The following is a 27,670-nucleotide window of genomic DNA, read 5'->3' on the forward strand; positions in this document are numbered from 1 at the left end:
TATTCCTAAAAGGGAAGACAGAATAAAGTAAAACACTAAAAACATTTTAAAAATATCGTCTTTATTAAGCCACACCAACAAAACATTCCGGCTGCACCCCATGCATTCAATAATTCTCAAAATTAAAACAATTCCATATGAACTTCACAGCATAATCATTTCAGGGCATTCAATTTAAACATACTAGCTAAAAAAGAAACACATGAAAACACTGAAAAAGTTCAAACTTACCACAGAGTTCACATGTACAGAATTTCAATATCTGTATCCTTTCTAAATAAATGTCATTTCAGTACAATAAATGTATCATAAATAAATAAAATACACTGATGCAAAACAGCAATGACAGCTTTAATCATTCTTACATATATATGAATGATTGGCAATAAAAACAGCAAAAAACAAAAAATGTTGCCAATTATTAGTGTTTGCAAGGAAAAGGAAAAACCTATGATTATGGAGTCCTAATTAAACCCATCAATATATTCTATTAGTACTAAAAATGCATGAAGACGGAGGAAGGAGATTTTAAAACTAATCAAAATCCCTGAGCTCCAAGGCACTTAGGAATACTGAAGGAAAGACACTATAAAAACAACTTGGCTAATGAAAAGCCACAGCTACAGTTTAGACTGATCCCAGCTCGATAGTTAAAGTCATAGGCAAGATCTAAGCTTTACTACTTTGCAGAAAACAAAAAAAAACATTTAGCACTCTTGAATCGGTTTATTAAGAGGGACAAAGTCTCTCACAAAAATATAAAGGCTTATCTACATCAGGTCAAGTACTAATACTCACCCAGGTACCTTTAAATATCTAAGATGCAGCATTTTTAACAATGTTCTGTGAACAACAGTTCAGTTTAACACTGGCATAGATACATCAAATGTTGCAGAAGCTTGTTCCGCTAAAGCGGTTGGAAGACGATCTTGGCCTGGATCACAAAGCAGAGTTGTTGGCTTAAGTAAAGTTTTTGGGATTCTAGTGTCACAAAGCTGGTTCATTTTTAACTGCTGACTAATCACATCGTAGGAAAATGTGAATAATTAATTCTATGTTACCTAGACAAAAGTCTTGAGTGGGAGCACATAAAAAGAGCAACAGAGAGCTGCAGAATCACTTTGCTTACTATGAGATAAAAATGTTTTTTATACAACTGTGTCCACCTTTATTAAACAATCTACTACTACAGCATGATGAATGTCTATTAAAGTAAATGCGAAGGTACGTGACACTGTGATGTGGCGCTTGGGTTTGGCTTAAAGTTGTTTAAACGGTCGACTTCATACATTTTCTACTTGCTCTCTATGATTGTAGTTAAGGGTGTAGATGTACATTCATGCTTTTAAACCCCCCTCTGACTTCACTATATTAAAACATTTCTCTGCTTCTAGTTGAAAAACTCCTCCAGTGGAGTTTTTTCCATCACTAGGATTTCAGATGATGTCATTTGGGGGAGCTTCGGAAAAGCATATTGACCATGATTACAAACTCCATTCTGTGAGCAACAAGATGACATAATCTGAACTAAAGGTTCCTCCAAGCGATGTCATTTGGAGGCATTTTTCGGCTAGAATGAGATACATTTTGATACAGGGAAGCTATTGGGAATTTTATTGATATTTATGTACATCTACTATCCAAAATAGAACTAAAAGAAGCAAGTTCAAAATCAGTGTCCTCGTAATTGTTCAGATTTCATGGAGATGAGGCAAAGGTAAAAGGCAGCACTCCTATACTGACCTGCTATGGAAACACTACTGACCTAATGTGGGGAAAAAGTCAGATCACAGACTAATTCACCAACAGAAAGGCACGACAACAAAGGCACAAAAACAAAAATCATTTTAAGTGTTTCACTAAGCTGTTTACAGTGAGACAAAAAGCAACAAAATGTCACTACTGAACATGAAAATGATAATACTGAGTCATATCAAAACTTACTCTTTTGATGATGTATGTGAGTTGCATAAACATGCTCATAGGTGGACCATTAAAACCAATGTTAAGTAAGTCAAATTATAACCAATTTTGTGATCAGTTATCTAGGATCACCAGTTTTGGTTTTTGTGAAGGCAGATAACCCAAAGAAAGCCAGATTAAGTGGAACATGCTTTGTGATACAGGGCCCAGTTCTCCCTGTACATTTGTGTTTACACCACTAGCTTGCTGTTCTAAGGGCAACAAGGTAGCTAATATTGGAACAGATAGTTTTCATCATCTGCCCACTCAACCAACCTTGATCGAAACTTCTATTTGAAAAATACAGTGCATTCTGTCTGTAATCGTGTTTTTGTTTTTTTTTTGTTTTTTTTAATAAGTTATCCCTTCTGCAGGTCTCCCTTGGAAAAGCCAAATATAGCTGACATCTGGAGTTGCATTACTGTGTGGCACCACCTTTTCCTCAATTAGTTCTGCATAAGGTACTGGTGGAAGTAGATGCCAAACAAAGAGCTTATTACCTGGCAGGCAGCCACCCACCAGGTGAAGAATGCAAAGAAGCCTCGGAAGAAAAGTGGAGTAAGGACGGACCTCAGTGCTGTGAAGGTTGCTGACAGGTGAGCTACTGTGGCCTGAATGTCCTCCTCTATGTCCTCCACCCCCTCATCATCTTCATCTAGATTGTTGGATAGCACAGATGCTACTGTAGGCATCACCACTGCTGGTGTCACCCCTGGGGTCTCCTCTGCACCTGTCCCCCAAGAAAAGTCCCCTGCATGATTGGGAGAGATTCATAAATATCAGTGCTTTGCCACTGAACTTGGAGCTAGTCCTGATCAACTCACTCTGCTTCACCAAGCCTTTCTTTAACTGCTCTGCTACACTCCACAACATTCTGCCTATTTTAGTTCACTTCGTGAAATAGCAATAGGAACGCTCCAAAGCCTACTAATGAAGCGGAATAACTTATATTCTCTGATTGGGTAAAAGAACAAGTCTCACTCAGAAACTATTTAGCAGCAAATATCTCTTCACCACTGCCAAGGATTCTGGATCACAGGAAGTGTTGACAGCACCTCCCCACACTAAAGCAATGTGCGCATACTTATAGTAACAATTGAAAAGGTAAAACATTTTATTTTTAACAAGGAAAAGTAAAGCATAAAGCATAAAATTTGCTGAGGTTTTAGTGACACATATCAATGTGTTATAAAAGAAATATTCTGGGATCTTGGGAATTAAAAGAAAACTAAATGTGGATTCTTCTTTTGTTGCAGAGGTTTTAATAATGGTGGTAGGATTATTTTACTTACCTAGTGCCTTGAGTGACAGTGTGGAGAAGAGGATAAGGAAAATGGGGACAAGATACTGGAGAGTGACTACAGTCAGGTAGCAAAACACACGGGTGACCTGAAAAACAGAGCACTTATGTAACATTTTATGTGGGATTGCAGAGTAACTGCATATCAAAAAGCTACAATAAAAATGACTTCAGAAGATGAACTATAGGTTAAAAAAAAAAAAGAATAAAAAGTCAGTATGTTTTGCTCTTTACCATGCTAAAGATTTATTTCCTTTTTGTTATTTGATTGATTAATTTGATTTGTTTTTAAGGTTTCCATCTTAAATTTACTAAGGCCACTGCCTTAGTAGTTATAATTCTGCCTTGCCAGTTTAGCAGCAACTACAAGGAAATCTAGTTGCCACTAATCAGCACGTCTGGGTAAATGCACAACACAGAGTGTAAAACGTAAAGGTCATATAAAAACAAACAGCATCTGACCTTCCTCTGAATGTCAATGGTAGAGATACGTCCTGCTTCCTTCTTCATCTGCTCCACCCATTTCTGAGCCAGGTTGAGGTATGCTTGCAGGTGGTAGCGAGTCAGTGCTAAGCGCAACACACACAGCACAACTATGATCCAGAGACGCATGCTTTCAAATGATGCACTGGGGACTCTGCAATAGTGAGATTATGAAAGGATGCGAAAAAGTCAGGACTGTTTAAAAGGCACCATTTGAAGCACATCTGGCCATTGTTTGTAATTGAAAACATATTACTCGCAGTAGACAGTAAATATGCATGTGCCCTCACATTGTGACAGAGGTCTTTCCCATGGGTGCACTGGCAAGAAAGTCTCTTGCAATTGGTTTTACCCACAGAACCAATACAACAACTGGAGACAGGAAACTCATGTGCAAAAGAATCCTGTAGAACATATCAGACCCAATTAGTATTTTCATGAAGACACGGACTACATTGTTCATCAGTGTAAATTAATCAGGTCTTACTGGATGAGTGGGCGATCTGAATTCATCTGAACAGCATCAAGATGAGTCTGGGCCAGTCGCAATCCAGGGAAAGCCAGGAGAGCGCCAATGTAAGAACAGACAGCTGCCAGACCAAGCTTCACTGTCAGCTTAGTCACTGGGATTCTGAAATCAAAACGAAAACCAGCAGTAATGGAGATTTTAAAAAAATTATATGCATCACTGCAACTAACAGATTTGTCAACTAACAATATTTGTCTAAGTGTATAAAGGCATGCAGAGAACCAAGTCGACGTTGTTTCCCTGAATGCAGGATGGAGCAGTAATCAATCTCAAATAATAAACAAACAGTCTATTTTAAGACAAAGCAGTGTTTCCACAAAGACTGATACTTACGACCATTCAGCGTAGCCCTGCTGTCTGGCAAACGTTTCTAAGTTATCAAAAAGGCTAGAAAAGCCTGACTCGAGGCCAAACTCCAGATAGTCCTCTCTGACCACCAGCACCAGCATGGCCACAAGCAGAGAGAGAAAGCCAAAAGCAAGGCACACTGAGCGCTCGCCGCCCTCTTCAGAGCGGAAGTAGTGGCTCATCAGCGTATGGAGGGTCTTTCTATGGATTGTAAGTTAAATGGAAATAACAAGGAGATAAAGAAATATTCAACCAGTCAAAGACTCTGCTTACAGTATGTCTTAATCAATCTCAAAGAGACAAAATCCCCTTGGCCCCAACATGCTACAAAAACTTCTTTCTTAATAAAAATGTGTAAACCCTGTGTATTTCACTTATATAAAATTTTTGTACATAGTGATATTATTTATATTCAAATGAAATGACATATATACATTTCGATTTCATTCCGTTAGCCTTTTGTTATCAGCTGGTTATGTAAACAGCACCATTCATCCACACGTCAGAATGGATGAACCAAGCTCAATCTCCACAGGCTTTATTCACGTTGTGTGCAATGTTTTTTTTATAATCCAGCAGATGTCGCTATTAGGCGATGCGCCAACACAGTGTCAAGACCGTCAGCACAGTTGAGGAACTGTGCCATACACTCCACAAGGCCTCATCTAGCCATCACTAACATTTACTATAACATTATGTCACATTACAAGTAAAGGATACAAACTGAAGAGAACAGTCAGAACACACCAGATTGCTCCGATGTTGACTTCCTTGCTAGCATCTACTACGCTGTAGTAACACTCCGTGAACAGGAAGACACCAGTTGCATAGACTGCAAAATCTACCAGCCACTGGTACTCCAGGAAAAAACGGAGTACTGAAAGGATATACAAGAACAAAAAAATATAGTAAATCATATATAGTAAAAATTATGATTATTTTCTTGCCATTTCAAAGTAAGGGGATGCAAAGTTTTGCACTTAACTGTACACTAAACAATATTTTTCAATGTGGTAAAAGAGTAGTGGGTCAGTTGTGAGTTAATAGATGCCCTTTAGTGGTGTTTGTACACCACCGTGATGTAGAGAGAGCGATGTTTGTTGTACCGAGTGCGTCAATGACGTTGACTGGCGCTTTCTCCAAGTGAAGGTCGATGTCTCTGGGCACTGTGAGAGGCTTGTTCTCCCCATTCTGTCGCCTACAAATTACACAGAGGACAAATAATTGCTTGTGTTATTATTACAAGAAAGAAACCTGAGAAACACAAAGTCTGTCTTGTTTGGAGTGGCCTTAATTTGATGTGAAGGGCCAAAAGGTAAAACTCTGCAGCTGTCACACCATCCCCCAACTTGCACCTGTCTCTCCTGTTTTGTTTGGGCATTTGCTTTCCTGCCAGTGCACACAGCTCTCCCTCCGATGGGTGTTTGAACCGGAACAAACTGGTAAAAACAACAAACACACACATGTAAACAATGCTCAACATATTAAATAGAGGTACAACCTATTTCTAAGGGTGAAAATACCTGCCGTTGCAGAGGAGCCAACGTGCGAAGGAGCAATGTGGAGCCATCCTCTGCATAATGCTGGCAGCCAGCAAGCTGACCACCAGCTGAATTCCCATCAGCGCCTGTCACAGAAAACGCACACGTTCAAGCATGAGATCTAACCCTGCAAAATCCCATCTTGCACAGGAAACATTATACAGCAGGTTGTGACATTAAATATTGGAACAGATACGGGAAGAGAGTGGAGGTCCTCTGTCTACAACTGTGACTCTGTCGACATGCCAACGTTACTTTGTTTTGAATTTGCCCACAAGACACAAGAAAATTTCAACATGCAGTTTTTACAACGTAAATTCAAACATAGTCACACAAAGCGAGCGATGGTGGACGCAAACAAGTCACATACTGTGGTAGAAACCTCGCAGCAACAACCCTTTACGTTCAACCATCTTAAACACAGTGTGTGCTGAAAGCCCCTGCAAAATGAATGAAAATCAGCAAATGGCCATCAGGCTAAATTTAGCTAAACTTCGCCACCTCTCAGTGCTGTTACAAGCGTTAGCACGCTAGTTAGCGTTAGCAAACTAGCTCCTCTCATCGAGTAGAAGCAAAACAAGCTCGCCAAGTCAACTTGGCTGCAAATGAAAACAAACGTAGTCGGAGATCATTTATGTTACCATGTCTTCTCCAGAAAGGTGCTGTCCCAAAGGTTTCTTCGCATGCAGTAAAGTCTTAACAGGTGAACCAACCAAGAGACATGTGCAAAACTGTTCAATGTCCCGGATGTGGTAGTGGAGTCATGCGCTACCTTCAGGTGCTCCTGGGAAACTTCGTAAAGCTTAATGTTTGTAAAAACGACAGCTGTACGCCATCTATAGAGGGTTAAATACTCTGTGACTAAAGTAGTACTTTGCTTAATAGCAGTTTGGTTGCTTGACGTTTTTATTTTGTGAGACTGTAGTAACTTGAAATGTACATATTTTATTGAAAACAAGGAAATTAATTGTCAATTTGCACAGTAGCAAAGTTCACTATACCTGGATAACTGCTCAATCAACACGTCATGGCATAATTTTTAAATTAAATGGGGGACAGGGACAGTTTCTAAAAGTAAAGATTGAAAGGCAGGGCATTTACTAAGAATATTAGACATGTTTCTACTTTAACTGTATGTAACTTCTATAAAAACATGCCTGTGTAAGATGCTTTTAATTGACAAAATAAACTATTGCTTTTGACTTTGTTCCTTTTTTGATACAAATCAAAAACACAGTAAAAATACTTTTAGCACCATCAAAAATAACTGTTAATAACTAAAACAATTTTAACACCTAACAAATAAGCATAACCAATATCACTAGATAAAGTTAAGCTGTATTTACCTACTGTACTTAGAGCAGTCTGTGATGTTCATAAAGGCATCAGAGCAGTCAGAGGAACAAGGCTTTCATTGACTCGTTGTATCTCTGACAAAAAATATACAAATGTGATATTTAAATATTACTAAAATAGATTATTTTTACATAATAATATATCATAATTATTATTCTAAACATCCAACCTTTTGATGAAAGATATTGTGCAGACATGTGTACTTAGGCATATTTATGCTGTGTTAAATATGGAAAGCATGGATAATTTTTAAAATTCTAAGAACTATACCCATAAAGCAGCTGTAATTTATCAAGATGGTCCCACTTTTCATCTCTAATTAAAATGTAAAATGTTATCTGTCTTAGTTCCTTGTTCTTCCTCAATACACCTGAATGCCTCTGTCTGATCCTCCTAATGATAATCTCTGTGTTTTATGCCTCCACTTACTTGTATTCTAAAATTTCATCAGATTTAAACCAACATTATGCAAATTGTGAGGCTTAATGTCTCAGATATGCTCCTTTGGCATTAAAACACAGACACCAAGGAGGAGAAAAGAAGAAGATATTTTGATGTAATCATGTACTAAAGCATTAGTTTTCTAAACAGAAAGATTAAAAAAATAATCACTTTATAATAAGAACCTGGTTATCTTCAAACCTGAAGACAAAGTTTATATATCTGTAATTTGTCAATGTATTAAGATGATCTCTTAGCTTCAGATTATTTTAAGCCATCGGGTGTTTGGGGAATAATGTGGGTGGTACAAGGACAACAGCTCTGAATACACTGGTGCACCCTCACACACACACACACACACACACCAAACAGACACTCTCTGGCCTGTACATGCATCATAATAGCAGCTCATCCTCTGTAAAGCAGAGAGTTTTTCCAGCAGCACGCCCTTTAAAGATCTTTTACCAAACCATTCAAAGCATTCAAATCTGTGTTTAGCATGCTCATGCGTGGTATTTGGGTGGTCTGCTGAGGTTGATTGAATCCCCACTTTGTGCTAATTGGTGGCACCACTTCTGCTGAAGGTGTGTCTGATCTTTTGCCCTGTGAATTTGTGCACAAAGGCATGACGTTTCAATAAGAGCTGTGAATTTGATCAAATAGAGCGATGAAGCAGCAGAATCCCTGGTGGGCATGTATACGCATTACTGGGCAGGCATCTGTAAACATAAATCACATAAAATTAGTTGTTTGGTTAAACATCAAACTCTGTGGCTGTTTGATCTTTATGAGTCTTGTTGATGCAACTCCAGTTTATACCCTGAGGCAGTTTGTGAGATTCTGAGCAATGGGAAATGGAACGATCATTTTAATTTGAGTTTCACTTTTGGAAATTACCTTTAAACAAATATAGGTATTTGTTTCTCCACCTTTTACCGCTGATGAAGATCAAATATACACAGTATGTACGGAGCCATATACCAAACTGGAGCTATTGAGAAATTTATGAGCTCTTTACATGTGGATCATGCCATATGCATTCATTCATCCTAACATCATAATACACTCATACTTTTCAAGTATGTCATTGATCATGAGCGCTCAAATATACAAAAATTACTTAAATATTTGGTACATTTGCCCAATGCCTCAGACATGAACATATCAGTCACCCTGTGAGTAGAAATGTCTCTGTCTGAGTGGAAAAGCACTTCCATCATTATCATCTTTGAGGCAAATACTAATCCCTCTGCCATGTTAGCCATCTGTGGCTGAAGTGGCGAGGCAGAAATTACTGAGGAAAATGGACACAAATGAAATGCTAATTCACTGTGGGCTACAAGTGGCTCCCCTCCCTCCACTCAGCTCGGGGGGCCTCTTGGTTCCCACACCGCTTCCCTGTGTCTCTCCCAGGGTGCTGCTGGGATACCGGCAGCAGGTTCTGAGCCCGCAGCAGGGACGCAGCCCTCCCATTGGCTTGTCTTTGTTGCCCCCGTGCATGGTATATGTTTCCTTATTTGAATATATGCAAATGAGCATAATAGCAAAGGAGCATCCCTCTCCAGTCTCCCTTTATTTTCCTCGCTCTTTTCCTTTGTCTTTTTCCTTTTCTCAAATTGCTGCCACCTCTGCAGTTTGTGGGAACCAGCTATGAAAGGCTGATTTGCTGGTGTCACATTATCCTTACACCTGATCACGTGTGCAACAAAACTATTATGGTCTGTATCTGATATGATGGTGGTTGAGGGAGGCTTGTCTTTTTCTAATTAAGCAAACAGCATGTAAAATATATTGCTGAGTACTTTTTAGTGATAGAAATTATTTATCATAAAGTGCATAGATTTTTAGCTTGAAACTGTAGTCCAGGTTTTTAGAGTTATAAAAAAATAACAAGAACCAGATAACAAGAATGCTATCCATCACTGCAAGACCATTTTTGTTTCTGAAAATGTTTTCTTAAGAAAAAAAGCCCAGCTGACATATAGAGCTGTTTTGACGTATTGCACAGGCGCAAACAAGAACACATACACAATCCAAATATTACATAGGTGATTCCTCAAAGTTGTATAATCAAGCAGCCTTGTTTGTGCATATTCCCTGCGTGTATCTGGTCTTGCACTTTTTAGGTTCAGATTTAAACACTGGAGAATTCGTCTGATTCTGCTCTTGATGTCTTAAGCTGTTACTTTGGCTCATGCTCACACAGACTGTGGATTTGGACAACACCAGCAATTGCACAACTGTACTGTAATTACGCAAATGTACACTGCTAATTCTATTTCAGAGTGCATGTTTTCCCAAATGATCCCATGGATGATGTGGTTGCCAGCATGCACAGGTGAGTAGAGTGTATGTGCACACACCGAGACATAAAGTGTTATGTGCACCTTAATAGGCAATGTTTCACACAATTTTCATTTGCTTGCACAAACTAATTACACTAAATAAACTAAATCTTCCCCACTTGCAGTCGCTTGCACAACCTCATTCATCTCCTTGAAAACCTCTAACCCACCTAGGTTTTCATGATAGTTCTCCTCTTTAATTTCTATATAATGGAAATATGTACACTGATGTTTTGCTTGTAATTTGTTTACATTTTGTTTATATGTCAACCAGACACAGCATAGGAGAGAATTTGTTACGAAGTGACCATCCATAAAATGCAAGAAAAGTAAAAAAAAAGTCCGATTGTTGGAAATACACGAAGGTTTAAAACAAATCTTCATGTCTGTACTTATTAGTTTAATCATAATCAAAGCTGGTGAACTGCTTTTGTTTTTTGTCTCTACATTGCTTGTGAAGTGGTCTTAATGAGATTTGATAAACTGATCCTGATTATAATTGTTAGAATATTTACCTCATTCCAAGACATTCGCATTTTAGGTTAATTGTATTTGCAGGCCTCCTGCTTCCCCCAGTGAGTTAGCGCAGTCCATTCACGTGTTTTGAATGACAATCATGCGCCCTGGCGCTGCGCTTGAACTTGACTGGCGGAATTGCCTGGGAAAAGAGGCGCGACTTTGGCCCTTTGCTCCTCTTCTTTCTGGAGAGGAGGTTGTTAAGACTGATGTCAGCGCTCATTAGCATAAACTTCAGCCCGTTCCCAATTAAACCAGGAAAGCCGCACGAACACCAGTCTGTTCTCACATGGCAGGGAATGGACCATCATCTCGCCCCACAAGTTGTTGATAAATGTAAGTTGATTTTTTTGTTATTTTAATTTTTAACGAGTCTTTTAAGTTGGTTATAAAGTTTAACCTGTATTTAAATTTGATTGTTTTTCTTCTGTTATTGGAAATTGTAGTTTTGTATATACAAAGTTTTGTATATTATATATTTATTTGATCTTAACAGGCTTGAATTAATCTACAGAAACAACTGATTTTCCATTTTTTTACAAAAAGCCATTTCTGTCATGTTTCTGTTTTCTGTTTATGAAAGTCAGACTTGTTAATGTGGGAGTGATGCTGGAAACATGCCACCTGCAGTTTGTAACTGTAGGCCTAAGTTGTGTGGTAGAAATCTGCTGCGTGGCCCAGCACTTTTAATATCTTGGATGCGTCTGGAGGTGTCTGATTATATTGCAGATATTCCTGATTCTTTATTGATACAGTTAGCACTGTTACCTTGAAATTGCATTAGGCCGATTGTTTATTTCTGCTGAGTGCATCTGCAGTGCACTCTGCAGTGTCAACTTAATGTAAGAGGCTGTAAGTTCTTCTCAAACTGTTCTCTTTGCAATATTACATTTGACTCTTTGATTGTCTTTACTCACCTGTTTTCGAATCCAAATCAATTGAGCAAACTGAATTTGCATTATTACATATTATGAAAACGATGCATTGATAGTATAAGCTGTCTAGCACAGCTTCATGTCTGCTGCTACTAAGGCAACAAAAACCAACAGGACTTGCATAGCATAGCACAACAGCATAAACAACACCTAGAGATTCCATTTTGAAATGTGAGAGAGCTCAGAGAATTAATGTTGTTTCTGATCTAGATATGCAGTTAAAGTGTTGCTGTATGTTTGACTAATAAATATTTTGTATTGAGTTTTTCTGCACACACACGGTGTAAACAGCTGTAAAATCATACTTTTTTCAACCAAACACATTTAAATCCTTTTAATGTAGATTGAGAGTACAAGAACCATCACCAGGATAAAACCACTTACTACAATTAACTGCAATACTTTGGTGCTAATTTGGGGGCATGACAGAGGGAGGGACAAATATTTAGTCGCTGTTGATCTTCATGTGTGACCTCTGACACCTTTATGTCCCAGTGTCAGGTCAAGCGTCTTTGAAGAGTGACCATTACAATTACCAGAAGTTGTCACTTGAACTGGTCAGTTATATTGAACCCAGAAAATCTCACATTTGACAGAAAATATTGAATTTAAAGTGAAGCTGAAAGCACAATGAATATGTAGATAGATTTGAATTATAGAGTAGATTTGAATGTGATTTGTGTTGGGCTTTCATGTTTGTTTAAGTTATTTCATTTGTTTCACACAAGCCAAAAGATTTTACTTATGTGTTCTTATTTTCAGCTACAAATATATATAGTAAATCTATTTTACACAAGAGATATCAGAAGATGTTTAAAGGCGTCTTATTAAAAATTTCTAAATATTTCCAGAGTTTAAATAAATGCACCTAATCGTTATTAGAGGACTAGCTTGATATATTAGAAAAATTCATTCAGTGTTTCTGAATGATCCATCGTTGCTCGATCCAATGCAAAAATCAGTCCACATGGAAAAAAATCGTTTTAGGTAAAATCATAAACACTGTTAATAAACCTTGATGCTCTTTACTCAGTAAATACACATTTGCACCATAATAGCTGTGACGGTGTGCATGGCAGCGCAGCCTGAAACTGATTTTACTGAATTTAAACACCAAGAGTACAACTCGTATTTCTGACGTAGGACATGGAGGACATGTTTGTGCTTTTTCACACATACAGTTTCCATTAACCTCTCAAGTAACAATAAGAAGCACATTTTATTGCAACAAATGTAATACTACAAATGTAGTTAATTATTTTGCCTATAAGCTTCAATATAGTATGTTTTTGTAATTAGAATATATTTCTATTTTCTTTTTTCCTTTTAAAAGTAAAATACGGAGGACAAAAATGTATAAATGAAAACAACCCTAATTCACCTCTAAAAATGAAACATCATCTAACTTTATGATAGCTATTACATCATTCTTGAAATTTAAGATACTCTTTACAAAGATTCGGTTTGAAACTAAAACAGATTTTTATCAATTAATCAAAAGTAAGAATCGTCATTTAGATTTTAGTGGCATTTTTATAAAAGAAACAAATTGGTGCCATAGAAACACACAAACAAGAACAAATAAAAGAAAAATTAACTGTAATGATTTTAAAATACATATTTGTTACGTATGTTTATTTTCGCACATTCTTGCCAAATTGAGCATGTGTGAGAGAGACTGTCACAGCTGTTTTGGTAAAAGCTTATTCTGATGACTGCTGCCTTTAAGGTTAAACTGCTCTCTACTCTCATACATTGCCATACTTCTCTGTGCCTCTTGTCATTTCAAGGTGAATCTTTGTAATTTTCTCCGGGAAACCGTGCGATTATTGAATAATTTTCCATATTCTACATCCTCACATGGGCCTACCGTGAAAGTGCTTAACAGTTTTCACGTGTGTGAGGACCTCGATACCTACCAAATATTTGTCTTTGTGCAACTCCACTAACATTGTTCCCTTTATCGTGTTGGAGGTTTCCAAACGTCCTCTGCATTTCCTAAGGTTTGAATAAATAAAATACTGTCACTATCTCCATCAGATACATATCAATTTACCTGTTAAGCTATAAAGTCCTAATTCATTGTGATCATTTTAAGAGCTGAATTTCTATAATATTATTGTTACGACGTTATGTGGCGTTTTATTAAGATGTCAGTGTGTTTCGAAAGCAGGTTTAGGCCAGTCAGACCGGACACGGGCCTGAGCTTCACTGCTGCTTTTCAACCCACAGGTGTCGCTGTTTAACTCGGTGGTCATGAAGTCCGCCGAGGTGTTTGGTTGGTCATTCTTCCAGCCTGATTTCAGTGAAGCTGAGCTGTCCGTACCTCACCTAATATTTTAGAGAGGTTTAAATAAGGCTGTGCTAAAAATTACTGTGGTTAGTATATGAGGAGTTTGTCTAGGTTCATTAGATTACATGGGAACAAATAATATATCTGGCGTATGACACACTTATGTGGCTTATAGAGGATAACAGATAAATTAAGGTTTATAAAATATCGAAATGCTTGTTTATTAAAGAAGCCTTTCTGTGGTAGCATGATTATTTACCCAGTTATTAAGCTGAAGACGTGATTTAAAGATTGTCATAAACCCCCTCAACAGGAAGATAGCATTTTTCTATTATTTTGGTGTTTGGAGTACCAACTATAGGTCTACTACTATTATTGTTTTTTATTATGACTATAATTATGATTATGATTAATAATGTAGTATATTTTAAATACAGTGTATCTATATTGCATAAATGTTATATATAGTAGCTCATATGTATGCGTTAAATTCTCACAAGCAGACCGCATCATGTACTCATGTACTCATGTGCTGTTTATTCAAACAACAACGCTACAAAATATAGATCTGGTTATAAATACAGAAATAGCTGCGGAAGAACAGTTGACTTTTAACACAAATCTGTCTTGTTGAAACTCCACGAACAAGGCTCTGCGTCTTATAAACCGTGAATCCCACACAGGCGTATTGAATAACATATTTGGAGTAACCTATCCAGACGCCTGACGTCACCACGCAAACAATCACGTTTTTCAAAGGCTCGTTTTGTAGCACGCGGCGTTGACTCTCCACTGTAAGTATCTGTACAGTCTTTATTTGTGTGTGTCTTTTTTTTTAACTAACTCTGTTTGGTGTACTCTTCTTTACGCATAGCATTTGGCACGAGTGTCCCCCGTGCGTTCCGTTACGCACAGAACGGACGAAGACGTCGGACCACGTAAAGCGACGTAACCCGCAGGAGCTCCGATGGAAGCACCTGCTTCTCCCGATGGTGCTGAGGCTGCACACTCCGCTGCTGCGTGCTTCTCTTTGTCGTCTCCCTTTCTCCCGCATCTTTTATTTCTACGCATGACTCCTGCAACGAATTGAAATCTGCAGCCGTTATCGCTGCTTCATATCACGTTTGGGCTCCGTTTTCTTCCAACAAGCTGGTGACAGTGGTGCTTCAGTCAAGCGGTGCACGTTTAAATATCGCCTAAGTCCTTATTCCTACCGCCTTCACTGCCCAAATCTGACTGTATCCTGTCATCGGGGCTTCTCTGTGGAGACGGGAGGGAGATGCAGTGAGCTGGGGGTGAAGAGTGTAGGTGTTCTGTGGCACCAGGTTGGGCCTTGACTTGTCTCGTCAAGCTAAACCTCTTTATGCATTCTTCACTTCTCCCTCCCCTAATCTAAGTTTTGGGTCTGCTGCACCTGTCTCCAAAAAGCTCCTAGGTGGTGCCTTCCTGCACCCTTTCTGCGCACTTCCAGAAGCCACATAGGCAGTACGTCTCCCACCACGTGAGTATGAAATGCCGATCACAAAAAAGTGGATACAATGAAAGAGGGAGTCATACAATGATACAATGGTCAATACAAAAGCGGTGCGAAAGTTGTTCAGGTTCGGTACACGTCGTCCATAAGAGCAGATATGTGTGTGTGTGTGTGTGTGTGTGAATCTATGAGAGAGAAAGGGAGAGAGAGGGGTAGACAGAGCGAGCGAGAGAGGGAGGGAGCGAGAGGAGGGGACCAGCGACGCAGCAGCTCCGCGCACACTGCCATCCGAGGCTGGTGAGGAGATGTTAGGATTTGGGAACGAATGCTGGGAGCAGTATCACCTCGGCCTCGAGTTTTGTCTGGTCACTGAAGCAAAAGTAATGCCAGTCTTTAAAAAGACACTTCTGGGGGTTGGATCAAGTCATTGAACCTTTTTTGTTTTTTCTCAGACAGTGAAGGCTTGGTTCGCTTGGCTATTTCTCTGGAATCTGGGCTTTTATAGTTTGGTCACACTTCAGAGATGACTGCTATAACCTAACTTAAAACACTCAATAGACATGAGCTGGAGATGCGGTGGAGAATTTGATGTAAGTATGTTTATTGTATGATTTATTTTTGGATTTATGGTTTGAACTTTTAGGATGTGAGAAATGCTGTAATAATAATAATAATAATAATAATAATAATAATAATAATGAAACAATTCAGTAAGAACAGCATAATGGTTAGAATAAAACTGAAAATCAAGTCAGATATAGTGAAGCTTGAGATGCTGAGTGGCAGCAGGCTGTTCCGTCCCATATTAGCAGGAGCATCCATTGAGCGTTGATGAGGCAGGCTGAGTGGCCCCAGAGCTGGCGTTTATAAAGCAAACAGTTGTGTGATTGTTAGCAGAGCCTGGGAAAATGTCCCTTTGGCGGGGAGGTGGGGGGACTTGACGCCAGAACCTCTTGTTAAGAAGACTTGTGTGCTCCCAGACAGCATTGTGATGCTAATGAGCACCAGCACGTTGTTGAACTTGATGTTGACTTTTTTTTCCTTTCTTTGGACGATTTTTTTTCTTTCTCTTTCTTTTTTTGTCCCTTGTTTGTGGGAACATTTTCTTCGGAGCTACAGTGTGAAATTAATTAATCAGGTCTTTGCCAATGATTACTATAGAGAGAGCCTCAAAATTCTTAGAAACAAAATCATTTTGATTCGAGATTTTTTTTTTAAAGATTATTTTTCTAAACCTTTTTTGAAGTGAGAGACGCAACTCTTATTGGGATTATTTGGGGGGATTTACATTTGCAAGGAGAACAGATGTTTTTATTCCCCCAAATCAAAACAGACAAAAATAAATAGTAGTGTGACAGTAACTATTAATTTTATAAGTTACAGATATTTGTACATAATATATGTGTGTAAATTAAATAGGCTATGATAAGGTAAAAGTGTTATCATTGTATTGATTTTTTTTCTCAAAAATACAAAATTAAACAGAGTGGAACATTTCAATTTTCTTTCTTTCTTTCTTTTTTCTTTCTTTCTCTCCAGTCTTTATTTATTTATTGCACGGTGCAACAGGTGTAGGCCTACTGTAAATTGCTGGAGTAGAAGCCCCCTCTTCTCATATAGTTTATTCCCTCCCCAAAAAACACAATACAATGTGTCCTGTCGCAAAAATGTCAAATATACAAGACTGGCGTATTTTTAAAGCAGTCGTCACGAGATTTAAGTTAATTTCATGACAAACAGTTTCGCTATAAACAAGTTTTACCACTATCACATACAAAGAAATTTTATAATATTTTTAAATGAAGTGCAGGCTTTAAATACAGTATTAAAGTTTATTTGTTGCTTAATAAACCTAGTAGAAAAAGTATGAAAAAACGCATTGTTTTGATTATTGAAGTCTTTTGGCAGATTTTGACCATAATTCATAGTTTTTAATTTTGTTATTTTTGAAAAGTGATTAACCCAGAAAACTGTTACTATAGACCAACTGTACCGTTTTAAGAAGGCTAAGCTGTTGAATGTGAGCTTATGTAACTTCGAGATTTAAATATGAAATTGTATTCCAAGTTGATATAGTTTTTTAAATGTTTATTTAGAAATGTATTTTGTTGCATTTTATAAGACACAACATCATCTTTAAATGTACGGCGACAAACCCTATTTTAGTGTGGTTTTCTTTACACTATTTATCCGCTTTAGCACCAAGGACAAAGACTATAGGTTTACGGCGCTGAACTCCTCTACCATTTATTTCAAAGGGTTTTGAAATTATTTTAAAGTATAGTTTCAGTTAATGCCTTCGCATATTTTTTGGGGGGGTTGCTAAAATATTAACGAAAGAAACAATAATATTAAAAACAAGAATTATTTTTCTTTAATATGTTTTACCCACACAGAACGAATCAGTAACAAATGATCCTTCATGACAAACAGCTGATAGACACAGAGAAGATTAGAATAGAAGATAAAATAAAATCTCCCTGAAGGTGCGAGGTGAGGATGTATCTCTGCTCACCTTACTGTACTGAAGGTCTGACAGGACGTGACGCAGTCAGGGGGCGTGTTCACATAAATGCACGTGAGCCTGATGAAAGGCAACAAGGAGACTCAATCAGTACTGAAGTACAATAAACAAACGCACACTTTCAGATTTTTGAACTTTACAAATATCAATGAAACTTGTGAAATGTACTGTACACTAAACATATTGTAGACAATAGACATGCGTTTTAATAACCAATATTTCGAAGCAAAGTGTTTTGTACAAAATTAAAATAATTTTAACAGAACTGTTAAAGAGACTACTGGAGACTAATGAGACAGCTTAAAAAATGTGGAAAATGACAACAATTTTTACTGCATTTCGAAAACGGGGATCATAAAGGTTTAAAAGCTCGTAGCTCTTAAGACGTATACAGCTAAACTCTCCACACAAGATCTCCAAATAAGTCCTAAAATATTTTACCGGCATGACAAAACCTTTACCTTCGTGTGCAAACCTATGTACAGTGAACAGGAAGCACTGATTCAAAACCAAATGAATCAGTTCTCTCTCTCTCTCTCTCTATCTCTCTCTCTCACACACACACACACACATACATACACACACACATATATATAAGAATTAGTAACTAAAATAGGAAAGGTTAGAGCAGAGAGGCTCTATTTTACAGCTGAAGGTGACAAACCACCTGCATGTATTAATATGGCAGGAATTGCTGTTTGCTTTAAGATTATATTTACGGTACATTAATGTGTAAACATAATATAAACAGTCACTTGCTGAACCTTCTAATTGAAACATTGAACATTTAATTAGTATTATTATTATTATAAAAAAAACACACAAATTAAATATCGAAACTTTGAAGGCATGTACACACTCTTGTACCGTTTGCCATGGTAATGCTCTCACCTGTGGCCTCCAGGTTGTTACCCTGATCATGACACGTGACTCTTGGACAGTCATGTGTGTCTCTGTCCCGTCCCGTGTGTATAGGAACTAAATGTACATCGTTTTTTTTACCCAGACAGTGTGTGGCTGAAAGATTAATGGTTTATTACCAACAAATTCTTTAACATGACCATTTGTGTGCTGTGTTACCGAGGCCTGTCCAGTCAGGTGACTGTGCTGGTTTCACACACCGATGCGCTCTGTGCCTCCACTTAAAGAACAAAGCTGTTTTGGTTGTTGTTGAATTGCATCACTGCGTGTGGGATGCTGTGCAGCCGTGATTGAAAAGTGATTTGTTCTAACTGGATGTTTTCTGCTGGATCATAGAGAAATGAAATTTAAAGGAGCTCTGGAGCTCAAGTTGGTTTTAGAGAAGAATAGGACCTCGTAATGCATTTACACAGGCAGGAGCTGCAAGATGGTGGATGGGCTTGTTAGCATTTTTAAGCCTGTGTCATGATGTCAACGAGCTTCTGTGAAGCCACTCTCTGTCTCTACCTTATGGCCACCCCACATCTCTGCTGCTCACCCATGTGTGTGCCAATGAGCATGCCTAATTCTGTGGACACCGCGCGTCTCCCCTGGCAGTCTGACCCCGAGGCCCCTGATCGGCCCTCCGCCTCCTGCGCCCCTCTCTGATAGCCGAGGCGATTTTTTCCTCACTCTCATTTTCTCTCACTCTGGCTTTGATGCAGGGCTTTTGACAGCCAGCAATGGACATTACTCCTCCAGCTTTATTCTCGGGACACTCAAAAATGTACATAAACTGGTGTACGTAAAATTGGGCTTTGTCTTAGCAATGTGCGAGCATCCCACATGGTCGCAACAGGCAGAGAGTAACAAGACGGGGCAGGGCCGGGTGGGATTCTCCTTTCCCGTCTATCAGTGCGCAGGTAAATCTCAGCTGCACGTTGGCCCGATGGATTTGAAATATTTTCTCTTTGTTTAACAACGATGCACATCAAGACTGACTGATTATAAAAAACGGATGTTTCAAAGAGAGAGGACATGTGAGTATTCTATATGCTTAATCTCGATTAGCAAACCTATATCACCGATGATGGACAATTTAATTAAAAAACGCATTTCCAGTAACATTTTATATCAATTATTTATATCATTTTAGTTTAAATTATCTTCTTTAACTTGATTTAGCTTCTCTCCTATATGTTGTGTGGGCTGCACACCATTTCGAAATGACCGGAATTACTTGTGTTTATAAGTATATTTTAATACCCAGACAAGACATTATTCTCTCATCTACAAATTAAAATCTTTTAAATGTAGATCTTTAGATTCAATGACTGAAAGAAAAAGGTTTAAAGCTGTCAGTGTGTTACCAACTAATTCAAAGCGTGACATCCACTGACGCTGGAGTTGCTCCACCTGATCATGTTGCTGATATTTAGCAGGAACCCGGTCCACTGCACCGTGCGCTCTATGGCATATCGTAGTTTGTCATGCTTTCAAACAATTCCTGGGTTAAGTCACTCAACACTGAAACTACGGCCTTGTGCTCTGACAAAGGTCGATGTGAGCTGACATTTAAAACAAGCTGGTTGTTTGTAAAGGGTGTAAAGTCTTTTTGATCATCTCTAGGAGCAAGGAGACGGAATCATCAGTAGGTTGTAATGCTACATTGAGGTCATTAGTGGCATTGCGTTAGGCCTGTCCGTGGATGACAGGTGAAGGTTTCATCCTCTTCCTGCAGCTGGATGACTTCACCCTGCAGACAGTCGTCAGGACTCAGCCGTAGTGAGCGGAAGTCCCCCCCCCCCCCCCATGTTTGTAGAATAGAGATAATAGCGTTTTAATGTCTAAGTGAAATTTTAAGACAGATTTAAAGAATACGTGACGTAGCCTTTGATAATCTCTGTTAGTGCAATCTATGTTAATTGACAAAAAATATTTTGGGCTCTTTCTACAATAGGACATATACCGTTCTCGGATATTCCAAAGCAATCCGAAGCAGGACTTGTTGGGTCTAAAATACGCGGGGTTTGTCCTGTCACTGATCCCTTATGCGTAAAAGCAGCAATAAAACGTGTTTTACCTTCGAGTATAAACTGCGTTGTACATGCGCGCGGTTATGTGCGGATTACAGATTACAGATAGATAGAGACATAGAGTTACGGGGGGGGGGGGGGGGGGGGCAGAAGAAGCAGAGAGAGAGAGAGAGAGAGAGAGGGAGAGAGGGAGATCGGCGTGCGCAGGCAGGCGGAATGCAATGGCTCCATGTGACCACAACACAAGCAGCTCCGGCGGCGGCGGCCCCTTTAAGAGACGTGGGTTAGTTTTTCTCTTTGGTTATCTAGCTGTATGAGTTTATGTAATATCATAAAGCTAGAGAACCGAATGTATAAACTAATTCTGCAGTCGACACGGCGGAACGAGCCGGAACCAGGACCGAACGGTGTGGAGCGGACAGATGGATGCAGCCTCCACGAAGGACTGGGAGCCCACGGCAACATCCGTGCAACGCACCGAGAAAAACGCCTCCTGTTTCCTTGGACGTAAGGCGGTGCAGAAAGGAACAACGCCAAAAAAAAAAAAAAAAAAAAAAAAAAAAAAAAAAAAACGGATTGAAAACGCTAGGTTTCTTTCGCGGCGGATGTTTGGTGTGACAGTGCTTAGCTACCGGAGACAGGGTTCATTCATAGAGTGATGATGATGAGGAGGAGGATGAGGGCGAATCGACAGTGGTGCTGTTTCTCCCATTGGAACATATCTGCTTTTTCCCTTTCGCGTAGCTTACGCCTTGCATGTTCTACACGTTTTTCTGTTTATTGCGTATTAGTTGGATGCTGATAACGTGGAGATGAGACGAACACGGTTTGTAGCCAGAGGAAGCACCCGATTGGACGAGTCCCGGCAGTCACGTGTTCCCCCCATATCCCCTTTCTGCTGGCCTATATGGAACATAGCTTAAACAGTGTAAACTAAAGCATCCACAGCTGGGTCCTATTTATCTTTGCAAGCTGCTGTGTCTCAGCAGGTGCATGTTACTGTATTTTGTGTCTAACAATTGCCTTAGCTTAACCCTTCCATGTCACACCCCACAGGATTATCTGTGACAGGAGGTGATTGCAGATATTGGTGCATTTTAAACCACACTGTTCTACTGCAGTTCGACCAGCTGAATTCTTAAGGCTGAATCTGCATCCAGTACTCTCTCACAGGTGCAGCAAAGACCAGGTGAATGTGTGGTAGCGCATCAAGGTTATGAAGTGGGGAGGAAGATTCAGTAGGTATTTGAGAAAGGGATCACCTTGTATCCCAGGATTTAGCTTGATTGATGCACTTATTAACAACAGCTTCAGTCCTCATGCACATGAAGAACAGAACTAAACATGGCTCACACAGTTGGGAGAAAGGGAAACAATACATACGGTAATTTTAGGCAGACGTGGTCTCATCCTCTAGTTCTCTAGATGAAAACAACATACAGTATGTGACAAGTTGGTCGCTGTGTTTCCTGTAATGAAAATGTACAGTAACTGATCAGTCACACATGTGCTACATCTCACCAGACAGTGTGTGTCACTTGCTGATGAGCAGTAGAAAGATAAGCAGAGACCTTGGACGCAGTGAGGCAGGGTTGGCTGGGTCGTCCAGTTGCTTGACTGATCTTCAGGCCTGTTTTATAATACTGTTTGGGCTGCACATCATCAGAGTCAGAGAGAAGCTCCTGTCTGCTTCCAGGGCTGCCTGAGTGATAGGATGTACTCTGTAGTGGAGCCTGTTGAATTTTAAACAAGCTGTGGAAGCTGCCAAAGCTGTAGATGCTCTGTGTGGTGGCTCTGCTGTGCACAGTTGAGAGTGTGTAAGCGCTGTTGCTGCTGTTAGTAGGCCCCAGCTTACTGCGTCACACACCAGGACAGGTGGAGAAGCAGTTAGCACGGTGCTAGCTTGGAAATATTTTGGCTTTGTCATCGAGCTGTGTTCATGGTCGCACACAGCTACAGAATACGGATTAACTGCTAGTGTTTGCATGTTTTGCAGTGTAAATGTATGTCATGCAGGAATGCGTAACAATAGGCCAACAACCTAATTTTTTTTGCAGTTGTGATTATGGTGATATGTGATATGGTGGTATTTTTTTCATCAGTATGAGCTGTGGATTTATACTTTTGGAGATTTAATAGAGCATTGCAAAAATGAATGATTTTATTAGTAAAACACTGCAGGAGTTTAAGGATAACTGTATCTCAATTTAATGTTACATAAAACAGAATATTGTCATCCCACGTTGAGACAATATATTTCTAATACATGGAATTAAAACATATTGTTTTAGCTATGATAAAAGCAAAACATGAAATAATGTTAAGCAGAATTTTGCCAAATATTTTGCAAATACAAATCCATTTTGTCTTTTTAAGAATAAATACGAAGCTTCCGTATATATTGTACAGCCGGTTATTAAATGATTTGACAGTCGTATTTGTGCTCTACCATCAACCCATGTTTTCCCCCAGTTGGAGCAGAAATTAATGCATAGCTGAGGGGTAATAAATGGAGGATATGGGGAAAGCCCTTTGAGATTGAAATGCAGTCTGGCGAGTGACTGAGAGGCAGGCTAGACGTCGGTTTTCCCACATTAATATGTGTCTGTCTGGGCCCTCTTCACCATCAGGAGGAGGCCCTCTACACCAGATGGAGCCCAGTCTAGTCTAGGTCTAGCCTGCCAACACCTGCTGTACTACACTTTCTATTATCTTGAACGCTTGTACATCCATTTGAATTTTTATTGTTTAACTAGCTTATTCTTTGTGCTGTTACGGTAAATGAATTAAACAAATAAAAGCTGTAGGACAAAAGAGAATGGGTTTGAAAACGATGTAGAAGGAAGGTGAGAAGATAAGAAAGTAGGAGAGGAGATGTGTTTATGCTCGCTCTGCATTTCTAACCAACCTGTCATGCCTGTAGTCTTTCCGGCCAGAGCATAAACATGTCAGGATGTATCCCCCCACTCACCTCCCGTTCTTTCTTCACTAGTCTCCATTTCTCTGCACTGTGTTGGGAATATTTTGATGCTTTAGTTCTGTATGTTTCTTAATGGTGAATGTTGCTTGTTGACAAAGATGTTTGAACAAAGCAAGCACCATTTGCGAGCTGCCATCCTATAAAGGTTATCTTGTTTGAGTCACACTCGGCCAGTAGATTGCAGTGCTCTGTGTGCACGAGTGTGTGTGCACATGTTACTGCACATTTGTACATGTGCTTCTGTGCATGCGTTTTATGGTGTTACTGCAGCCTTACACCCTCAATAGTCACTGAGTACAATAAGCATCACAACACACTGCTAACTAAAGAAAAATATATTTTTTACAGTGTGGAATAAGGCTACACAGTTTTGCTACTTCACTCACATTAAGACTGTGCTTAAGATGACAGTGTGTTACTTGTATTTTTCCAAAGCCACTTCTGCAAATGTTGTCTTTGCATAGAAAAAACTACATTTGTGATTCAGAGTACGTCCTGGAATTTTTCCTATGATTAACTGTTCAATGGATTTTACTCCAAACTATTGCTTTTAAAACTTTTATTTAAGCCATATTCCGTTTATTATTACGTTGTATTAGTTTCCAATGTAATTGTCATGGCTCGGGATCTGTTAGACTCCATATAATCCAAATCCATATTCCAGTATTATCAATTTTCTATTATCATTTTACCTGCAATTGCAGTGGCCTATATAAACCTTTTCTCTGAACTTATGAATTCTGGGTTTGGTAGCCTAGCAACAGCCTCTGACCCATGCAAGGGAAAGAGAAAAAAAAACTGAAAGGCTGACATGCAGGCTTTAAACTCACAAAGGACATCAGATTTCAGCGGATGTAATCTTTTAGTATTTTGTGTAATCGCTTGTGTAGCATGTTTGTGAAAGTCTGTTTGTGCAAATATATATGTGTGTGTATGTGTGTGTGTGTATGTGCGTGTGTGTGTTGAAGAGATTATTATTTTCATGCATTTACTACTGACAGCTAAAATTTCAAACATAACATAAATCTAATGGTAGAATATTTGTTTAAAATATGTGAGCAAATATGTGTGCTATTTAAAGATGAATTAAAGGGAGGTTTCCTTTACACTGAATTCATAAATGAAACTATTGTTATTATTGCTAATTACTGCAGCTTAACTATTACACTATTCTGTTTTCTTTTCCAGTTTATTTTTTCCAGTGCTTCTTTGTCAATAGAAATTGGATGTATTTTTACCTTCCTATTAAAATATCAAAATATTCTTCATTGGACACATATAATTTATTCTTTACTATCTTTTGTAAAACTATCTGCTCAATTTACCTTATGGGTTTACTGTGAGCATTGCAGTCAAATTTATTTGTGGTCAAGAAAACTGTGTAGAAGAGAGAATAAAGTTGGATCAGACGTGTTGTTGAGTGAGGTTGTGACCTGTGGCTGAAATGAACCATCTCTTGACTGAAGCTTCTCTGTTTTTGCAGGAATTCATGGCAGGCCCGCATCTGAACCTGCAGCACAACAGGTCAGCAGAGACACACACCACCACCTCCTGCTCTGAGGAAACGTCCCCCACTTGCTAAGAAAGAGGCTTCTCATCACTCTGAAGTTATAGGTGAGACTCCAGAGTAAAACTCCTTCACTTGTGCTTTTAACACTTGCACACTGTCAAAGTAATAATCTGACTTTATAAACCACATTTAAATACACATGTTTGTTTTTAAAGGCCTGCACAGTCCCAGAGTGAAATTCAGAGTGTACATTGAACAGCTGTAATTTCCTAAAAGTGGTGCTAATTTGTCACATGTCTACTTTTCCCCTTCCTCCTCCACACGCTCTCATTTGCCTGCCTCGCACATATAATTTTTAAACCATATCCATCTTGTTACATTCTTCAGTTTTGGCAGAGAAGTTAGAGGGTCCCCGCTGGTTTAATCTAAACTCTAATTCCTTTGTGCTCACTTTTTATCCCCTTAAAGATACATAGGGTGGTTAGAGGGTGGGCTTTGGCCTTGTTTGTAAGACTGCCAGGGTGGCTAAGTCCCTCATTCCTATAATTCCCTCTTTTTGCCCTTCAGCACCTCTCAACTTCTTACTGTTCTGTCCTCTGCTCTCTGTCCAGACCTTTTACCCCTCATGTAAACACACACACAGAAAAATCTCTTTTTTGTGTTTGTTTCAGCTGCTTTCTATCTTTATCAGGTTTGAAGTTACCCAGAAACACAAGTTGTGTTACACAGATCTTTTCATACTGTTATGGGGTACTACTATAATGTTCAGTCATTTTCCTGCCTGATTTGAGAGAAAGCAAACTGGTTTTATTGTTGGAATGCAGCAGATCTTTGGCTGTTTGCAGGATTTACTGTGTCCACAGACACTTTGACCTTAGTTGTCATAATTCTCCTGCTGACTAGTTGAAAAATCTGACAAGTTTGTGTGTTTTTTAACAGCACATAATACTGCAGATGATGAAATGCTGAATTTAGAAGTAAGCTTCCCTCTCAGCTTCACTCTGAATGTTGAGTGACACGACTAAAGATTACCTTCGCTGTCCTAACAGCTGCTGTAGCGAGAATGCCACTCAGCTCATGCATGTTCAACCTCCTGCAGAGAACAAAGTAGATGGAGCATTGGAAAGGAAGATGAAGCTCTATCCTCAGAGACTGAGGTCCATCATCGTGGGGAAACAGAAGTGATTTTGTTAAAAATTTCCCTCCAGGATTATATGAGCATTCTGTGACATTGGCCTAGTTCTATATATCAGCATGTGCCCCCTAGAGAAGTGGTTGCGTTTGAGAATCAGACAAGGGAAGATCAGAGGAGATTTCACAGCCTGTGGCTATCCTCCTCCATAGCGTTCGACCACCTCTTAATCCTCCTTCGCTTTGCTACAACTCGATGAGGGCTGCCGGTCTACTTTGTCAATATCATATCCACAGACTAGATAAATCGATGCAAACAAGCTTTGGTTGGACACAAGCTTTAGAAGTGGAGGCACAGCTACAGGCTAAATTTGATGCAGAGATGCACCAATCCAGTAGTGACAGTCTTCACATCCTCTTTGTATTCATAAGTGCAATTAAGAGCGAGAATGTACGGGTCTGGTGTCACATCTTATTCTACACTTACTGCACTTGTGTACATATGTGGCTTTGTTACAATTGTTACTATAGGAGGCCGGAGGATGTATGATTTCACACATAGCAGCGTTGCCTCCACAGCCGAGCACTCTCATGTTTATGGAGAGACTTGAAGAGAGGGCAGCAGTAATCCGCTCATTTACAGTACCTCAGATGTGGTCTGTTATTTCTCTCTTTTACCCTTCTGTTCTCTCATTCCGTCTCTTTCTCCTTCTCTCGAACACACAAAGACACATACCTCAGTGTACCGTATCTCTTCCCCCCATGGTACCTCCCCCCCCTCCTCATTCCATCCCTATTCGGGCTCATCTTGCCATCACCTCTCTAGCTCTGCCACCCCAGAGAAACCAATTCAGACCTGCTCCACACCGTCATGGCATGTTGGCCAAGGGAGATAGAGTCCTTTCAGGTTCTGGGCTACAGCCTCCCTCCATCCCTCCTCCCCCCGTTGCTGCCCCCTCGCTGCTTCTCAACATTTCCTCCACAGGCCTGATGTATCAGCAGGGTAGCAAGACAGCACGACAGGACTGCTCCTGAGAATCTGTTAGAGTTATTCTGCACATCATGT

General features: G+C 39.3%; 1 protein-coding gene and 1 long non-coding RNA gene across 7 annotated transcripts in view; one reads left to right on the top strand and one right to left on the bottom strand.

The window, feature by feature from the left end:
• Window positions 1–40: 40 nt before the first annotated feature.
• On the bottom strand, window positions 41–6,957 carry tmem161a (transmembrane protein 161A). 2 transcript variants are annotated; one of them, XM_067513826.1, is made up of 11 exons: window positions 6,805–6,957; window positions 6,146–6,249; window positions 5,978–6,061; window positions 5,729–5,820; window positions 5,343–5,499; window positions 4,608–4,823; window positions 4,233–4,376; window positions 4,036–4,149; window positions 3,725–3,899; window positions 3,255–3,351; window positions 41–2,692 (listed from the first exon to the last, which is right to left on the bottom strand). In XM_067513826.1, exons 1-11 carry the CDS (start codon window positions 6,805–6,807, stop codon window positions 2,409–2,411), a joined length of 1,470 nt encoding a protein of 489 aa, XP_067369927.1. In that variant the 5' UTR covers window positions 6,808–6,957; the 3' UTR covers window positions 41–2,408. The 2 variants fall into 2 exon arrangements, with proteins under 2 accessions (XP_067369927.1, XP_067369926.1); XM_067513825.1 differs by having other exon boundaries at window positions 41–2,713.
• Window positions 6,958–11,138: 4,181 nt separating this feature from the next.
• Window positions 11,139–27,670, top strand: part of LOC137131713 (uncharacterized) — a 41,531-nt gene continuing 24,999 nt past the window's right edge. The window contains exons 1-3 of one of the 5 annotated variants that reach the window (XR_010915027.1): window positions 11,139–11,157; window positions 15,976–16,113; window positions 25,447–25,577. This is a non-coding gene — a long non-coding RNA (uncharacterized lncRNA). Of the gene's footprint in view, window positions 11,158–14,849; window positions 15,551–15,755; window positions 16,114–25,446; window positions 25,578–27,670 lie in introns of those variants that run through there. The other 4 variants (XR_010915026.1, XR_010915024.1, XR_010915025.1 and 1 more) reach the window with 4 other exon arrangements.

Source organism: Channa argus, chromosome 8 (assembly GCF_033026475.1).
Source record: "Channa argus isolate prfri chromosome 8, Channa argus male v1.0, whole genome shotgun sequence".
NCBI classification, from domain to species: Eukaryota; Metazoa; Chordata; class Actinopteri; order Anabantiformes; family Channidae; genus Channa; species Channa argus.